This window comes from Cyanistes caeruleus, chromosome 20 (assembly GCF_971803275.1).
Source record: "Cyanistes caeruleus chromosome 20, bCyaCae1.hap1.1, whole genome shotgun sequence".
NCBI lineage: Eukaryota > Metazoa > Chordata > Aves > Passeriformes > Paridae > Cyanistes > Cyanistes caeruleus.
Genome location: NC_141720.1, coordinates 604,341 through 620,873, shown reverse-complemented (window position 1 = coordinate 620,873; position 16,533 = coordinate 604,341). Strand labels below are relative to the sequence as shown.

The 16,533-nt window shown below is 63.1% G+C and overlaps 2 protein-coding genes across 2 annotated transcripts; both read right to left on the bottom strand.

Moving 5' to 3' along the window:
- Positions 1 to 2,066: 2,066 nt before the first annotated feature.
- On the bottom strand, positions 2,067 to 2,567 carry RNF224 (ring finger protein 224). Its single transcript, XM_086858793.1, has one exon. The coding sequence runs from the start codon at positions 2,565 to 2,567 to the stop codon at positions 2,067 to 2,069; it is 501 nt and encodes a 166-aa protein (XP_086714919.1).
- Positions 2,568 to 7,089: 4,522 nt separating this feature from the next.
- On the bottom strand, positions 7,090 to 10,826 carry LOC111922302 (uncharacterized). The gene is made up of 2 exons (XM_086858838.1): positions 9,230 to 10,826; positions 7,090 to 8,703 (listed from the first exon to the last, which is right to left on the bottom strand). Exon 2 carries the CDS (start codon positions 8,652 to 8,654, stop codon positions 8,271 to 8,273), a length of 384 nt encoding a protein of 127 aa, XP_086714964.1. The 5' UTR covers positions 8,655 to 8,703; positions 9,230 to 10,826; the 3' UTR covers positions 7,090 to 8,270.
- Positions 10,827 to 16,533: the final 5,707 nt, after the last annotated feature.

The window sequence follows — 16,533 nt, the reverse complement described above, 5'->3', positions numbered from 1 at the left end:
AGCCCAGGGTAGGGACACTGTCCCCACTCAAATCCATCAGGACCCCAGTGGCCACGGTCCCAGAGGAATCCCTGTCCCTCTGCCCCCCGGCCCAGGGGCTGGATGGGCAGCAAGGCAGGGCACAGCTGCACCTGAGAGCAAGGCCAGGATGTTCCCAAATCTGGGACAGAAGCAGCAGGCAGAAGGTTTAATAATAGCATCCCGAGAAGCTTTGGTTTGTTTATCTATCCTGCAGCAAACTCGCTTTACTGCATTAATCCCCATCTGGAAATAATTCAGAGGAATCCTCCAGCCCAGCCCAGCCCCAGGGCAAGGGCACAAACCCGCTGCCATCTGGAGCTGCAGCCCCAGCTCATCCAAAGCCTATATGGAGACCTGGATTTTGAGGGAATCCTGTCCCAAAATGCTCTTCCTCCCCAGGAGCTGCACTGCCCGCTGCCTGCATCCATCTGGACTGAGGATGCAGCATTCATGCCATAAATGACCCAAAGCACCATTAAAAACAAGGACAGGGAGCCGTGGGTTTGGGCACCCAGCACTGTGGGAAAGCTGGGACCCAAGGGTGCTGGGCTGAGCACAGAGCTGCTGGCACCGCTGCAGGGAGGGATGGACCCTCCCCTCACCCTTCCCACCATCCACGGTTGAGTCCTTGGGGAGAAATGGAGAAAGAGGGGAAGGTGCATTAGGACTCAGCACCAGCTCTTATCCATTCCTTGAAGGCTTTAATTTCTTGCATGTTCCCAGGTAATTAAAGGTCCAAGGCAGGACTCGCACGGGATTTCTGAACCACACCATAGCTCTGTCTGCCCTGGGGCACCCCAGGTTTGTTCCTCTGGGACTGTTTTAGCTGGAACTCTTTCACGGCAGGTGACACCAAGCGGCAGAATTGTGCATGGGCTGTGTGCAGCATGTGCTGTCCGTGGCTGGTGGAGTCCCCTGGCTGCAGCCCTGGCCCCCGACACAGGGAACGTGTGAGCAGCAGGACAGCCCAGGAGACACAAGGTTCCTGCCAGCCCCAGGAGACACAGGCTGGGGTCCCCTGCCGAGCCCTGGGGGGGCTCCTGGTGCTGGGGTTTTTATTGCAAGAGCTCATAAATCACATGGAAAACAGAGGCAGAAAATGTGTCTTGAGGAAGAACCTCAAGAGCTGCTCAGACAACACCAAGCCCTGGCCAAGAGCTGTTTCTGTAGCACCCTGTGCACCCCAGCACTTCCAGTTTGGCCCCCGTTAACCCAGAGCTGCTGCCCGGTCTGGTGTCCTTGCACCCAGGTCTGGAGTCAGGCAGGGAAAGCAGGGAAAGCCATGCAGGCAGCAGGGCACAAGCAGAAAAACAGCAGCAGGGTTTGTGGGTGCCTGTGTGAGAGGAAAAGGTCAGGCAGGAAAAGCCAAACCTGGCATGAGCCACAGAGCACGAGGCCAAGCAGGAGCCTCTTGAGCTCAGCTCTCCTCCCACACCGGAGCTGGAACAACACTGGAGGTTTCCTAACAACTCTCATCCTCAATTTCAACCGTCCTGCTATCCCAATGCCAGAATTTGTCATGCAGATGGCCAGCAGAGCAAACACTCCCAGCACAGCAATCCAGCAGGGCAGGTCACTTCTCCCCTCACCCGCCACAGGCAGAGCTTGCCCCAGGCCAGGATTGCCTCAAACACGAGCAGGATGTGCAGCCCAGCAGGACAGAAGTGTCTTCAGTAGCCGTGGAGCTCTCCAGGTGCTGGAGGTGTCCCACGGTGTCGCTGTGCCGGGCCCGTCCCCTGCCCGGGGGATGCTCGGTGCCCCTGTCCCTGCTGCAGAGCCACACACGGGGGAACGGGGCACGGGCCAGGCCGAGCTCAGGGACCACAGGATGTCTGTGACAGCTGCACCAGGTTTCTGAGTAGCCAGCAGGCCAGGGGGGCAGGATGAGGGGGCGATAGCATCTTCATCCCCCGCTGCTGCACCCCAAACGCCGGGGGAAGGACAGGAAAGCCCTGCCCGGGCTGAAGCCCCTGCTCGGCCGCCAGCACCGCGCTCCACACGAGGCTCCGGGGCTTGGCGAAGGTCCCCGGTACCAGGACCGGAGCTCAGCTCTCCAGCGCGGCCGTCACCCCGCAGCACAGGCACAGCCGGCAGCAGCCGCGCCGGGGGAACAGCGCGGGGGTCCCGGGCTCTCGGCACGGCCCCGCCGGCTGCTGGCTCACCGCCGGCTCCTTGCAGCAGCCCTTGGCAGCGGGGACAGCCCTGCCGGCCGGCCGCGGCTGCTCCTTGTCGGCCTTGACGGCCAGGAAGGTGGCGAGGTCGAGGTCGAGCATGGTGACCCCTCCGCGGGGCGTGGGGGTGTTCTGGCGGCACTGCGGGCACGGGATCCAGCGCTGCTCGTTGCTCACCGCGTCCAGGCGCTTCAGGCACGCCTGGCAGAACGTGTGGCCGCAGTACAGGCGCCGCGGCAGCCGCACGCCCAGGTCGTACGAGGAGTAGCAGATGATGCACTCGACGCGCTGGCTGCCCCGGCTCGGGGTGCGCGAGTGAGCCCCGACACTCGGCCCCGGATCCTCCGCGCCGGGGCTGCCGCCGGCCTGGGACATGCTGGGGAGGGGGGACGGGAGGGGTCAGGCCGTGACTGGGGCCGGGGCAGCGGGGTGGGTGTCACCTCCCAGTGCACCCCACGGGTGGGAGAGGTGGGGAGAGATGTGGTGGTTCCCAGGAGCAGCAGCATCCCCGCTTAACATCCATCCCAGCCCTGCATCCATCCCTGCCCAGCATCCCTGCCCAGCATCCCTGCCCAACATCCATCCCTGCCCTGCATCCATCCCTGCCCTGCATCCCTGCCCTGCATCCCTTCCCGACATTCCTTCCCGACATCCCTGCCCTGCATCCATCCCTGCCCAGCATCCCTGCCCAGCATCCATCCCTGCCCTGCATCCCTGCCCTGCATCCCTGCCCTGCATCCCTGCCCTGCATCCATCCCTGCCCAGCATCCATCCCTGCCCAGCATCCCTGCCCTGCATCCCTGCCCTGAATCCCTGCCCTGCATCCCTGCCCTGCATCCATCCCTGCCCTGCATCCATCCCTGCCCAGCATCCATCCCTGCCCAGCATCCATCCCCGCCCGCCGTGCCCAGCCCTGCCTGAAGGAGCAGGACGCTGCCGCTGCTCTGGGTTGTCCCTGCACCCACGGGGGATGTGTTTGTCCCGGTGCCACACCGGGAGCTCTGCAGGGAACATGGACTGGCCAGACCTCAGCAGCCTCGGGCTCAGGGTGCAGCCTGGGGCTGGGGGAGCGTGGGGTGAGCAGGGGTGAGGGGGCTGGGTGGGCTGGGGAGCAGCACTTGCAGACCAGGCAGAGGCACAGCCCCACTCCTGCCCAGCCCCGGGCTGTGCTGGCACAGCTGTCGGCAGCAGAGGGTGGGCACAAACGGGGAGGGGGCTGAGGGGATCCAGCCTCACCTCAGGTGGGATCTGGTACCCACCAGAATATTTGCTAACTTCTCCTGGAGGCCACCAAGACTCTGTTCCCTTTCCTTAGGTGACCTCAAGGGTTTTGGTGCACATGGGCACCCCTCTCCTCCCCTCCTCCCAGTCACCCATCCCTACCTGTCCTGAGATGCTTCCCAGGGCCTCGGGGCTGGTAGCAGAAGGGCTGTGCTGTCCCGGGGGGCTGTGGCACTTCTGTGGGGAGCATCAGGGGGCTGAGCTGCCAGCCAGGTCCCTGTGGCTGCCACTGGTCGTGGTAGTGGGCAGGGGCTCACCTTTCAGGGACAGGTGCTATTGGATCTGCTGCAGGGAAGCCAAGCCCGGGAGATTGGGTTACAGGCACCCGGGTAACAAAGAACTCTGAAATCTAAGCCCAGGAATGGTCATTAAGCATCACCCTGTGCTTCACTAACAGAAGGGGCTGTCCCTGTGGGGCCAGGGGGCTCTGGGCTCCACCGTGGGCACGCTGGATGTCGCCTGGACCCGGGCAGCAGCAGCAGAGACCTCCACGTCCTGGGCCAGCCTCCCCAGCCGAGAACATCTGGGCAGATGTTGGCCAGCAGAGACCCCGTGGCGCTTCAGCCCACACATCCCCAGGTCCGGGCTGCGGGGACAGCTGTGGCAGGAGTGGGAGGGCACGGTGGGGTGGCAGGGCCGGGACCGGTGCAGGGACACTGATCCGGGCTGGCAGTGCCCGCTGTGTGCGGTGGGGCGGCCCTGCCCTTCCCTGGGGCTGCAGGCTCTGGTGTTGGGGCTGGGTTAGCAATGCATCAGGCTGGGGACACCCCAGCGTCCCGCCGGGACACCTGCAAGCTGCAGGACCCAGGGGAGGTGACAACGCCGGGGAAGTGCAGGACTGTCCCCACAGCTGCTCCTGGTCCAGCAGCGATGTCCCAGCCCTGGCATGGAGGCTGCTGCACACTGCAGACGGGAGCGTGGTACAGGGACAGATCCTTTTCCCTGGGAGGAGAAAAGCCCATCCTGGAGGCAGAGCAGGACAGCCAGGACAGCAGGACAGCCAGGATAGCCAGGACAGCCAGGATAGCCAGGACAGCCAGGACAGCCAGGATAGCCAGGATAGCCAGGACAGCCAGGATAGCCAGGATAGCCAGGACAGCATTCCTGTGTGGAGCAGGAGCGGGCAGCAGCTCCCACTGCAGGCAGAAGCAGGCAGAGAGACAGGCACGGCTCTCCCCTGCTGCCTCCTCACCAGCAGCCCTCAGCTCGTGTTTCCAGCACTCCTCAGAGAAGGAATTGGGGGTTGTGGAAATGAAGATCCCCACAGGGTCACTGAGAGAAGGGCTCAGCCCCTGACACCGGTGCCTGTGAGCCAGGGAGCAGCTCCAGCAGAGCAGCACCTCTGGGACACACATCCCGGGGCAGGAGCCTGGCCCAGCCCTGCCACAGGCTCCTCGAGGCAGTGCACACGGGCTGTGTGTGCCCCCGGGCCCCCAGGCAACGGGGGGGCACCCCATGGCACCCCGAGGCAAGGCAAGCACGGGCCAGTGGGGCCACTTTGGGACAGGGCTGTGCCAGGGACACCGATGTTGGTCAAACCCATTGGCCCAGGTGGAACACTGGGCAGATCAGGATCCAGCTGTGCCCTGGCATGCCGGGGCACCACCGTGCCTGCCTGTGCAGCCCCACTGCTGGGCACCCCCGCACAGCACAGCACAGGCAGGGTTTGGGGCAGGGGAGCCCTTGGTGACACAGGGACGGTGCCTCTGCCATGCTGACACCATGAGCCCTGCCCAAAGCCCTCCTGGAGCCAGGAACAGGGAATCGTAGAACACTTAACATCAGAAAATATCTTTAAAATCATGGGGTCCAATATCAGGCCAGCACCACCACCAGAGTCAGCACCAACCATGTCCCCAGCTGCCACATCATCACATTTTCTGAACACTTCCAGGGGTGGTGACTCTGCCACAGCCCTGGGAAGCCGGTGCCAGGCCTTCACAACCCTTTCAGTGGAAAGTTTTTCCCAAATATCCATCCTATCCCCTGGCACAACCTGAGGCCATTTCCTGTCACTTGTTACTTGGGAAAAGAGATGAACCTTTAGCTCAGTACAGCTCCTTTCAGGGAGTTGTGTGCAGCAGTAAGGTCTGCCCTCAGGGAAGGCAGATCTGCAACCAGCAGCGACACACAAGGATGAAAAACGTGTTTTCCTGTTCCTAAACTCATCCCCGGGCGCTGCAGGGACCTTCGGCCCGGCGGGGAGGGAGCGGCGCCCTCCGGGAGAGCAAAGGTTGATCGGGATGAGCCAGGGCTCCGCCACCCACGCTCCAGAGGCAGGAGGGGACAGCGGCCCAGAACAATCCCCTGCACCCCTGGGCACCTCGGGAGGGTGAGCACAGCCAGGGAGCAGCCAGGGGACTCTGCACTGCACCCTCCCTGCTCTCCCCGCTGCAGTTTAATCATTGCCGGTGTCTGGCAGCAGCGCCCGCCGCTCCCGCCGGGCTCGGCACGGCCCCGGGGCCAGGCAGAGCGAAGGGCAGCGGTGACACACGGCTCGAGCTGCCCTGCCCTGCCCTGCCCGGGCCCCAGCACACCCTTGGGCAGAGTCTGCCGTCCCCAGGCCGTGTGTCCGTGTCCCGCAGCCGGGGCTCCCGAAAGGAAACGGGGGCGGATCGGCCGCGCTGGGCAGCGAGAACAGGGAGCTCCTTGTGCGGGGCTGATCCCTGGCAGCCTCCCCGGCCAGTGACCGGGCCGAGCCTCTGCCGAGCGCTGCCAGCCCAGAATAACCCTGGGATCTCAGGAGGGATGGGCTTCCAGGCAGCGGTGGGCTCCCAGGGGGCTTCCAGTGGGGTCTGTGCGCTGGCATCCACACAATGCTGGGCACACGCTGCTGGTGGGGTGCCATGGGGGGCTCCCATTGCTGATGGACTCCCGGGGGGTCACAGCCAGCCCGGGCAGTGGCCCAGAGCCCACCCAGCTGGCCCAGCCAGGAACTTCCCTTTGGCAGGCCCTTCTCAGCCCCTCCCAAGGACAAAGTCTTTCCAGACAGGACAGTCATGCAGCTTGGCAGGGCTGGGCAGTGTCCCCAGACAGGCAGGAGCACCTGGGCACTGCTGGACCCAGGCTGGCACTGCTGGAGCCAGGCCGGCACTGCTGGAGCCAGGCTGGCACTGCTGGAGCCAGGCTGGCACTGCTGGAGCCAGGCTGGCACTGCTGCACCCAGGCTGACACTGCTGGAGCCAGGCTGGCACTGCTGCACCCAGGCTGGCACTGCTGGACCCAGGCTGGCACTGCTGGAGCCAGGCTGGCACTGCTGGACCCAGGCTGGCACTGCTGGACCCAGGCTGGCAGTGGGGCACCCAGGCTGGCACTGCTGCACCCAGGCTGGCACTGCTGGACCCAGGCTGGCACTGCTGGACCCAGGCTGGCCCTGCTGCACCCAGGCTGGCCCTGCTGGAGCCAGGCTGGCACTGCTGGACCCAGGCTGGCAGTGGGGCACCAGGCAGCAGCCAAAGAGCTCAGCTCGAGCTGCTGCTGCCACGAGTCAGCAGGGCAAGAGTTAAGCCTGGTCTGGAGACTTTAGCACTGCCCTTACACACCCACCAGGGAAGCAAGCGAGCAAGAAGTGACACGGGAATCCCAGAAAAGCTTGGGTGGAGGAAACAGGCACACCTTGGCAGGGCAGGAGAGAGCTGTAATTTTATTTGCAGCACCCTGAAGTCATCTGCAAACACGGGCGCTCCTCCCAAGCCCCGCAGAGCAGAGCAGGCTGCCAGAGCAGCTGTCCCTGGGACGCCAGCAGCAGGGAGGGACGGCAGCACCACGGCGGGACATCAACACAACAGCAGGCTTGTTCCAGGTCGATGGCAGCAGCCCCAGCCGAAAGCCCAGCCTGGAGGCGCCCCAGCTCACTGGGAAGAGCCCGCAGGCTCCTCCCGACTTCCTCCAAGCCCAGGGAGTTGCAAAAGGCGAATGCTGGGGCTCTGCATCCCCAGTAAGATGCCCCAGTGCTGCCCCACTGCTGGAGCGGGGCCAGCCCTCTGCACTGGAGCTGTCCCGGGGATGCAGAAGGGACAAGAGGTTGTGCCCAGCGTCCCACGAGCCTGGCAGGAGGAACAGAATGGGGCTGGGGGTTTCCTGGCACCAGGATGTTAATGCCCACATCCATGCTGTGCCATCAGTGCTGCCCTGGAGCACAGCCAGATCTCTGCCATGCTTTGGCTGTCTGTCCTTCCTGTTTCTGTCCCTCTGTGCCATGGGCAGTGTGGTGAGGAGCAGGATCCAGATGGAGTTTGGTGCAGGGTGCCAGCAGCATCCCCCTGATGCTGTGGGAAGGGGGATGAATCACTTCTGGGGAGGTGGGTCCCTGTTCCAGCTGGAGCCTTGTCCCTGGCTCCTCTCCACCTCGCCAAGACAGTGACAATGATGTCCTCCATGCACACAGGGCTGCCAGCATCCAAACCTACCCACGAGCAGGTGGACACCGGCCAGACCTTCTCAGGGTGGAGGTTTCCCAGCACGGGGGTGGTGGCAGGGGCTCTGTGCAGGATTGCAGGCTCACAGTGCTCCCCCATCTCCAGTGCAGTCACTTCCTGGTGCCATCTGTCACCATCATGTCATCATGGCACACATCATTCTCAGGGCTCCTGGACCCCATGCCCCACCTGGCAAGAGCCCATCACCAGCACATCTGGCTGCAGAGCTCCCAGGTATAAAGCAGTGTCCGTCCAGCCAGTGCCAGCTCTGCCAGGTGCCAGGGCAGTTCCCGGGGTGCCCAAAGCAGCAGCCCTGTCTCTGTGGTGTGGCCTGGCCCCATCCCATGGTCAGCACATCCCGGCTGTGCAGGGAGGGCCCTTAGGAGATGACACAGCAGCACTTGGGGCAGCAGGAGCAGCAGCTGCAGCAGCCACACCGCCTGCCAGCCCCCCGCTCCTGGCCCTTGGGTGCCTTGTCCAGGGTGACGGTGTAGAAGGAGGCAGATGAGTCCCCGTTGGGCATCCTCAGGCTGGCGTAGGGGTTGTAGGGACGGGACCAGGACTTGTCCGTGGAGATGGTTGGGCTGTTCCAGCCGTTAGCAAGGTCTGTCTGCTCCTCCTTGCCACAGGAGGGCACGGCTGCGGGGTTGGCGATGATGGTGGGCTCATCTCTCAGGTAGCGAGCGATGAAGCTCTGCTGGAACTGCTCCCGTGGGATGTTGACGCTGGCGTAGGGGTTCTCCACGGTGACTCCACGATCCATCTCCCTGCCCCTTGTGAGCACAGCTGGCCTGGCTGGCACTGCCCACCCCCTGCGGGACACAGCCCCCGTTACCCCGGGCTCAGGGGGTGTCAGTGCTGGGGTTGTTCCCACTGCAGGGGAAGGGACCCCCGGCAGACCCCACTGCTTTGGGTGCAGGGTGCAGAGCTGCGCTCCCCACTCCCTGCCAGCCCCAAGGGACCCCACAAGGCACACATGGAGCCAGCAGAGCCGGGAGGGGAGGCAGGAGCCGGGGTGCAGGGGGTGGGCATTGGGGGCAGGAGGCGGTGCTGAGCGGGACACAGAGTGCAGGTAGGGCAGTGCGGTGGGGTGAGGTGAGAGCTTCTAGGGGGATACAGAACAGGAGGAAAGGGGGTGCAGGGGAGCGGAGAGGGCAGAGGGAAGATGGGACAGGACAAGGGCAGTTGGGATAGGGCTTGGGGACGGGGCAGGCGGTGGGAGACGGGGAATCGGGGCGGGGGACGCGGAGGAAAAGGGGGGGCAGGCAGGGAAAGGGGCGCAGGGGGCAGCAGAGAGGACACGGGCAAGGTGGGGGCAGCGATCCCCCCGGTACTCACCGAGAGCGCGGCTCCGGCCGCTGCGGGGCCGCTCTGCCCCGGCTGCGCTTCCTCCTGCACGGACCGCCCCGGGCGGCGCCGCCCCGAGCGACCGACAGACAGACAGACAGACAGACAGACAGACGGACCGGCCCCGAGAGACCGGGGCAAGAACACCCCTCACCCGGCACCAACACCCACCGAGCAGCCCAGCCCACGGCCACTGGCACAGGGCAGGGGCCGCAGGGAGCTGGGCACCCACACCCGGCACCGGACACTGGGCACTGGGCAGTGGACAGGGACACTGCTCAGGGGGCCCTGGGACCAGAACTGGACAGGGACACTTGGCGCTGGACATAGGGGGCAGTGGGAGGCGGGCACCGGACAGAGGCATTGGGCAGCAGGGAAGACCACCGGTACCGAGGCACCAAAGCAGCACCAGCCACCAGAACCAAGAGCTGAGTGCCAGCAGTGGATACCAGCACCACACAGTGCACAGCGAGCCCCACACGGCAGGCAGTGCCACCGTGCCCTGTCACCACTGCCGGGACATCTGACACCGGTACAGCCAGCAGTGCCATCCACAGGCACCAGCGACTGGGCACTGAACTCTGGACACTGGCACCAGAACTGGCACCGCACTGGTTCTGGGCAGCGGGCAGGCACTGGGAGAGTGGCACTGCACTCCAGGGCTCTGTGGGAACCAGCAAACGCCGAGCTCCAGGCGCTGGGCACAGGGCACTGAGCACCATGAACTTGTCCTGAGCAGCGGACATCAGCCCTGCAGCCTCCGGCAGCCCCAGGCTCTGCCTGCCCGTGGGCACCCGGGTCCCTCCTGCAGCCCAGGGTAGCCCTTGCCCGGCTGTGTCTGACCGTCCAGCCCTGACAGTTAGCCTTAGGCTTAGGCTTAGGTTTAGGGTTCGGCGTCCCAACGATGGAGCTGTCCCACTTCCAGCTCCTGCCAGGACTGTCCCAGGCAGCAGGAATGAAAAGCTCGGAGCCGATGCCATCGGTCCGCGTTGTCCCGGGGCTCCGGGCGCTGCAGTGCCTGGCGCGGGCACAGGAGGGTGGTGATGCTCTTTGCGGGGCCGGAGGATGATGAAGGGCGGCGCTCCGCAGAGCCGGAGGCTTTGCCAGCCGCGGAGGGGGAGCTCGGAGAGCCCCCAGTGCCGGTGGTGGCCGCTCCCCTGCCTTGGGCCGGCTGAGGCCTCCGCCGGAGCTCGGGAGAGCCCGGGGCGGCCGCTGTGGGGAAAGGACACACCGAGGGGTAGGGCCCCAAATTCAGGCTGTGAAAATGTGAGGAAAAACACACAACTTCGGGGGTCAAAAAAATGAGAGTGTTTATTCAGGAAAAAAGAAAAGTAAAAAAAACAAAACAAAGGGGAGTAAGGGAAAATGGGAAGGGGAGAAAGAAAGGAAGGAAAAAAAGAAACCCCGGGTCCGAGCATTAAGGAGTCCTCTGACCGAACCGACGTTTGGCCCCAGTGCAGGAACTTTATGACACTGCAGCGAGTGCAGCTAATCTACACTCGAATTTATATAAATATATAAAAATAGAGGTAGAGCGAAGTCTGCAGTGCCGGGACCCGGCTGCAGCCAGCCCATAGCGACAAGTGACAGCTCTGAGGGACCTGCTCCCCTTTTATACCCTCGGTCCCTCAGTCGGGGCTGGAGCTCCGCCCCCATGCTCTCTGTTGATTGGTGCTGGCAGAGGATGAGGTAACACCTCTCCTCCAATGGGGAGCTGCCACTGGGGTTGGTGGCGGGAAAATTCATCCCTGGTCTGCACAGTTGAGATGTGGAGGAACAGGGCCTTTGGAACAGGTTAAAAATCCCTTGGGAAATTCATCCCTGCTCTGTAGGGCCTTTGGAACAGGTTAAAAATCCCTTGGGAAATTCATCCCTGCTCTGTAGGGCCTTTGGAACAGGTTAAAAATCCCTTGGGAAATTCATCCCTGCTCTGTAGGGCCTTTGGAACAGGTTAAAAATCCCTTGGGAAATTCATCCCTGCTCTGTAGGGCCTTTGGAACTGGTTAAAAATCCCTTGGGAAATTCATCCCTGCTCTGTAGGGCCTTTGGAACAGGTTAAAAATCCCTTGGGAAATTCATCCCTGCTCTGTAGGGCCTTTGGAACAGGTTAAAAATCCCTTGGGAAATTCATCCCTGCTCTGTAGGGCCTTTGGAACTGGTTAAAAATCCCTTGGGAAATTCATCCCTGCTCTGTAGGGCCTTTGGAACAGGTTAAAAATCCCTTGGGAAATTCATCCCTGCTCTGTAGGGCCTTTGGAACAGGTTAAAAATCCCTTGGGAAATTCATCCCTGCTCTGTAGGGCCTTTGGAACAGGTTAAAAATCCCTTGGGAAATTCATCCCTGCTCTGTAGGGCCTTTGGAACAGGTTAAAAATCCCTTGGGAAATTCATCCCTGCTCTGTAGGGCCTTTGGAACAGGTTAAAAATCCCTTGGGAAATTCATCCCTGCTCTGTAGGGCCTTTGGAACTGGTTAAAAATCCCTTGGGAAATTCATCCCTGCTCTGTAGGGCCTTTGGAACAGGTTAAAAATCCCTTGGGAAATTCATCCCTGCTCTGTAGGGCCTTTGGAACAGGTTAAAAATCCCTTGGGAAATTCATCCCTGGCCTGCACAGTTGTGATGTGGAGGAACGGGGCCTTTGGAACAGGTTAAAAATCCCCTGGAAATGCTGCATGCTGTTGGTGAGGGATTTGCCGTGGGGCTTTTGAAACTGAGACACTTAAAATGAATCATTAAACTTACAGATAATGTATCAATAACAACCAATACATGAGCAAGGGATTGCAAAATAGGTATAATGCTTATTAAAATTGTTAGCTTTGTTAACAAAACAATTAATATTCAATTAAAACATAAAGAACAGCCAGAACAACTCTGTAGCCACCTCATGTAACTCGTGGAAACTCCCTGTACAGAACTTGTACAACAACACTACTCTGCAATATTCTAATGGTTCCAAACAGTAATTTCAAATAATCACATATGCAAAAGCCAATTAAGGGGCTTTATAAATGACAGAAACACAAGTCTCCTGCCGTAGAGCACAGTTGTGTGAGGTTTTCTTCAAGGCTTTTACCTTTAATTGTCAGCTGCCTCCTCATTAACATCAGAGTGAAGCCCGGGGTACGGAATGAGGGGTCACTGGGAGGCACCAGTGGAGTGAGAATCACATAAAGGGAACCCCACGGGCCAGTGTCACCCAGTGAGGGGGATCCCACTGGTGCAGGTCTGGGGGGCGACATAGGGAGCACAGAGCAGGACCCAGGGGTAAAGCTGCTAGAGATGGGGGGTTGGCAAGGGGATGTTTAATGCCAGTTTAATGTTCAGTGCCAGGCTCTTCCCTTGGCAGGGGATGTTTAATGCCAGGCTCTTCCCTTGGCAGGGGATGTTTAATGCCAGTTTAATGGTCAGTGCCAGGCTCTTCCCTTGGCAGGGGGATGTTTAATGCCAGTTTAATGGTCAGTGCCAGGCTCTTCCCTTGGCAGGGGATGCCGCGTTTCTCAGGGCTGGCGAGTTGGACAGGTGACCCCGTGTCCAGGCTGGCATTAACACCCACATGCCAGGAGTGGGCCGGTGCCTGGCCCGCTGCCGGCCGCTCCCCGGGCTGCAGGAACCAGCGAGGAGCCGCTTTCCTTATCGGCCTCCCGCAGCCCCCTCGGTCGCTGTCCCCCGCGGCTCCCGGCCCGGCCGCCCCCGGGTCCCGCCGGGGCTTGGCAGCGGCGCGGGGGAAGCGAGCATTGTGGCTGCCCACTGCGAGCCGGCTGCAGGAGAAAGCAAGGATTTCCTGGCCTGGAGCAAGTCCTTCCCGTCTCCTCCCAGCTGCCGAGAGCCTCGGGGCTGAGGGTGGGCTGTTCCTACCAGGCTTTGGACCAGGAGGCCCGCGCTCCCCTGCACGGAGCCGCTGCTCAACGTGCGGAGGAAGAGGAAGGCTGCGCGGATCTGGGCGCTTCGTTTGGCAGTGCCAAAACCTCCCCTTCTGCTCCATCCTACCCATAAACAAAACCCCTGCCCGGGCAGAGCCTTCGGGCAGCCCCGAGCCGTTCCCCTCGGTCACAGCGTGCCACGGGCACAGCGGCAGCTGGGGGGGCTTGTGTCCCTCAGGGGGACCTCAGGGAGGGCAATTCACCCCTCGCCGAGCTCAGCCCCACCCGTGACGGGTCGCTGCTGTGGGATCTGTGTCCATAACCTGCAGCTCCCTGTGCAGAGCCAGGAGCAGCAAACAGCCCGGCACATCTCCCGAGGCTGAAGCCTCACACAGACACCTGGAAAAGCGGCTGTAAGAGCCCCAGCTGGGGCACCGGGCTGGGCAGCTCACACACACAGCCACCTTTCTTCCTCCTCAAGTGTCCCCAGCCGAGGCGGGGGCAGCCGCTGCTCCCACCCGTGGGCGATGCCGATGACCTTGTGCCGCGGCTGCACCTGCCCGTGGGTGTTTTTAGGACAAGGGCTGGTTTCCTGCTGTATTTCCGTGACTGAAAGTTTCCAGTTCTGGGCAGAAGGGCTGCCACTCGTCTCCTGGCCTGGAGCATCCCCAGCGCTTTGCAATCCTCTCCTTTGGCCCCCGCCCCGGGGATGGGGTAGGGATGGCACCGTCCTGCCCCGCTGAGGGCTCGGCCGTGCCCGTCTGGGGCTGCTCTCCGCACGGGGAGCCGGCAGCTCCCAGCTCCCAGCTAAGCCCTTGGCTCCGGCTCTCTCCCGGCGGAGCTCTGCTTTCTGTCCTGCCGCCTCTTGTCCTCCCCTGCTCCCAACAGTCGCCGTTTGTTTGGCTCCCGCTGCCGGCTGGAGCCGGGGCCGCGTGCCGGGGCCGCCTGTGCACAAGGGCTCCTTGTTCAGTGCCTCCCTCCCCGCCCGCTCCCCGCCTGCTTTAGCAATTATCCCAATTAGCTGTGCCCTGTCCCTGCTCCCCCCCGGACCCCGCTCCCCCTCGCAGCCGCCGCTGTGCCGGAGGGGCCATGCCTGCCACCTTCCCGGCTGCCAAACGCGCAGGCTGGGCACAATCCAGGTGCCTGTGGGCCGTGCGGAGCCCCAGGGCTCTCCTCAGTCCTCTCTGGCCCTTGAGGAGGGTGAGGAAGCTGTGCCGAGCCTGCAGCTCCCGGGGTGCCAATGGCACCGCCTGGGTGGGCGCTGCCCGTCCTGCCCCAGCCTCGGGGGGGCTTCCTGCAGCCACAGCCGCACCATCCTCATCCTCATCCTCATCCTCATCCTCATCCTCATCCTCATCCTCATCCTCATCCTCATCCTCATCCTCATCCTCATCCTCATCCCCATCCCATCCCATCCCATCCCCATCCCCATCCCCATCCTCATCCTCATCCTCCCACGGCCGTGCGGCGGGGGCGGGCGAAGGTTGAGGTTTCCGCTCTCTGGGGAAGGCTGGGGCAGCGGAGGGGCCTTTCCGCAGCAGTTCTGGCAGTGCCGCCCCCCAGGGCCACCTTGTCCTCTGTCCCCCGAGCCCACGGAGAAGCCGGAGCGCAATCCCCGGGGAGATGCCGGCCACAGGAGCATCCCTGCCTCGTGCATCTCCCAGACTGGACACGCAGGGCAGGCAAAGCCCCGGCTCCTCTGCCCGAGGCAATGCCAGCCCCTGCGATGGTCCCAGCCCCTGCCACGTCCCCGAGCAGGGACACGGCGGGGACACAGCGCCTCGGCAGGGACACGGGCAGGCAGGGCCAGCAGCTCCCGGGACGGCTGCGAGCGCCCTGCCCGCTCTGACAGCAGCCCCGGGCTCCCGGCCTTTGATCTTTTCTGCTCCAGCCGGGCTGTCTGCTCCCATTTGCGTCTGCCGAGGGAGGGCTGCGAGCACCGGGCTGGCAGCTCCGGCGGGCAGGCAGCCCCTGCTCTGCCGCACAGCCTCCTCCGCAGCGCTGCCAAGCCCGTGTGCCAGCCCCGAACCCCGCCTGGGCACCGGGGTGCTGCAGAAGCCAGGCCTGGGTGAGCCCAGGCGGGTGCGGGGCTCCCCGGGACCCTCGGAATGGGTTCCTCGCTCCCAGCTCCAACTCGTGCCGGACCCACTCCCCTTCAGCCCCCCATCCCCAGCCACCCCTCGTCCCCCGCCGCAGCGCTCCCACCGCACGCTCGCACCAAGCACCGAGAGCAGCCGCAGCTCCTGGAGCACAAACCCTCCAGGGGGGCTACAGGCACGCAGGGAAAACCAAATCCTCATCTCAACGCCCAAATTCACCCGGCTCAGGCAGAGATGCAGCCACGGTGCCGCGCACACGAGCATGGCTCACCCAAGCTGAGCAAAGGGCCAGCAGGAGAGCCGGGGGTGCTGCCAGCACTGAGAGCGGGCACAGGGGAGCACACTGTGCCCTCAGTGTGCCCTCAGTGTGCCCTCAGTGTGCCCTCACTGTGCCCTCTGTGTGCCCTCACTGTGCCCTCTGTGTGCCCTCAGTGTGCCCTCAGTGTGCCCTCTGTGTGCCCTCTGTGTGCCATCCCTGTGCCATCCCTGTGCCCTCGCTGTGCCATCCCTGTGCCATCACTGTGCCCTCGCTGTGCCATCCCTGTGCCCTCGCTGTGCCATCACTGTGCCATCCCTGTGCCATCCCTGTGCCATCCCTGTGCCCTCACTGTGCCATCACTGTGCCCTCTGTGTGCCATCCCTGTGCCATCCCTGTGCCATCACTGTGCCCTCGCTGTGCCATCCCTGTGCCCTCGCTGTGCCATCACTGTGCCATCCCTGTGCCATCCCTGTGCCATCCCTGTGCCATCCCTGTGCCCTTGCTGTGCCATCACTGTGCCATCCCTGTGCCCTCGCTGTGCCATCCCTGTGCCATCCCTGTGCCCTTGCTGTGCCATCACTGTGCCATCACTGTGCCATCACTGTGCCCTCACTGTGCCCTCACTGTGCCATCCCTGTGCCATCCCTGTGCCATCCCTGTGCCATCCCTGTGCCATCCCTGTGCCCTCACTGTGCCATCCCTGTGCCAGCCCTGTGCCAGCCCTGTGCCCTCACTGTGCCCTCACTGTGCCCTCTGTGTGCCATCACTGTGCCATCCCTGTGCCATCCCTGTGCCATCCCTGTGCCATCCCTGTGCCCTCACTGTGCCATCCCTGTGCCATCGCTGTGCCATCCCTGTGCCCAGGACAGCTCGCTCCAGGGTCCCAGCCCAGCCCCGGCCGTGGGGCTGTGCCCAGAGCAGAGGGGCAGGCAGGGCTCTGGGTGCCATCACTGCCCTCAGGGAGGGTTTCCTGTAAAAGCTGAAATGCCGCTGCAGAATCAAAGCTCTGCCTTGCTCTGGGCAGGTCGGAGCCGTGTCCCAGCCGAGGCAGAGCCCAGGACGGAGCCGCAGGAC

What these genes read in the sequence shown, in the direction of transcription:
- RNF224 (XM_086858793.1), bottom strand. Translation starts at nt 2,567, where the DNA reads ATGTCCCAGGCCGGCGGCAGCCCCGGCGCGGAGGATCCGGGGCCGAGT.
- LOC111922302 (XM_086858838.1), bottom strand. Translation starts at nt 8,654, where the DNA reads ATGGATCGTGGAGTCACCGTGGAGAACCCCTACGCCAGCGTCAACATC.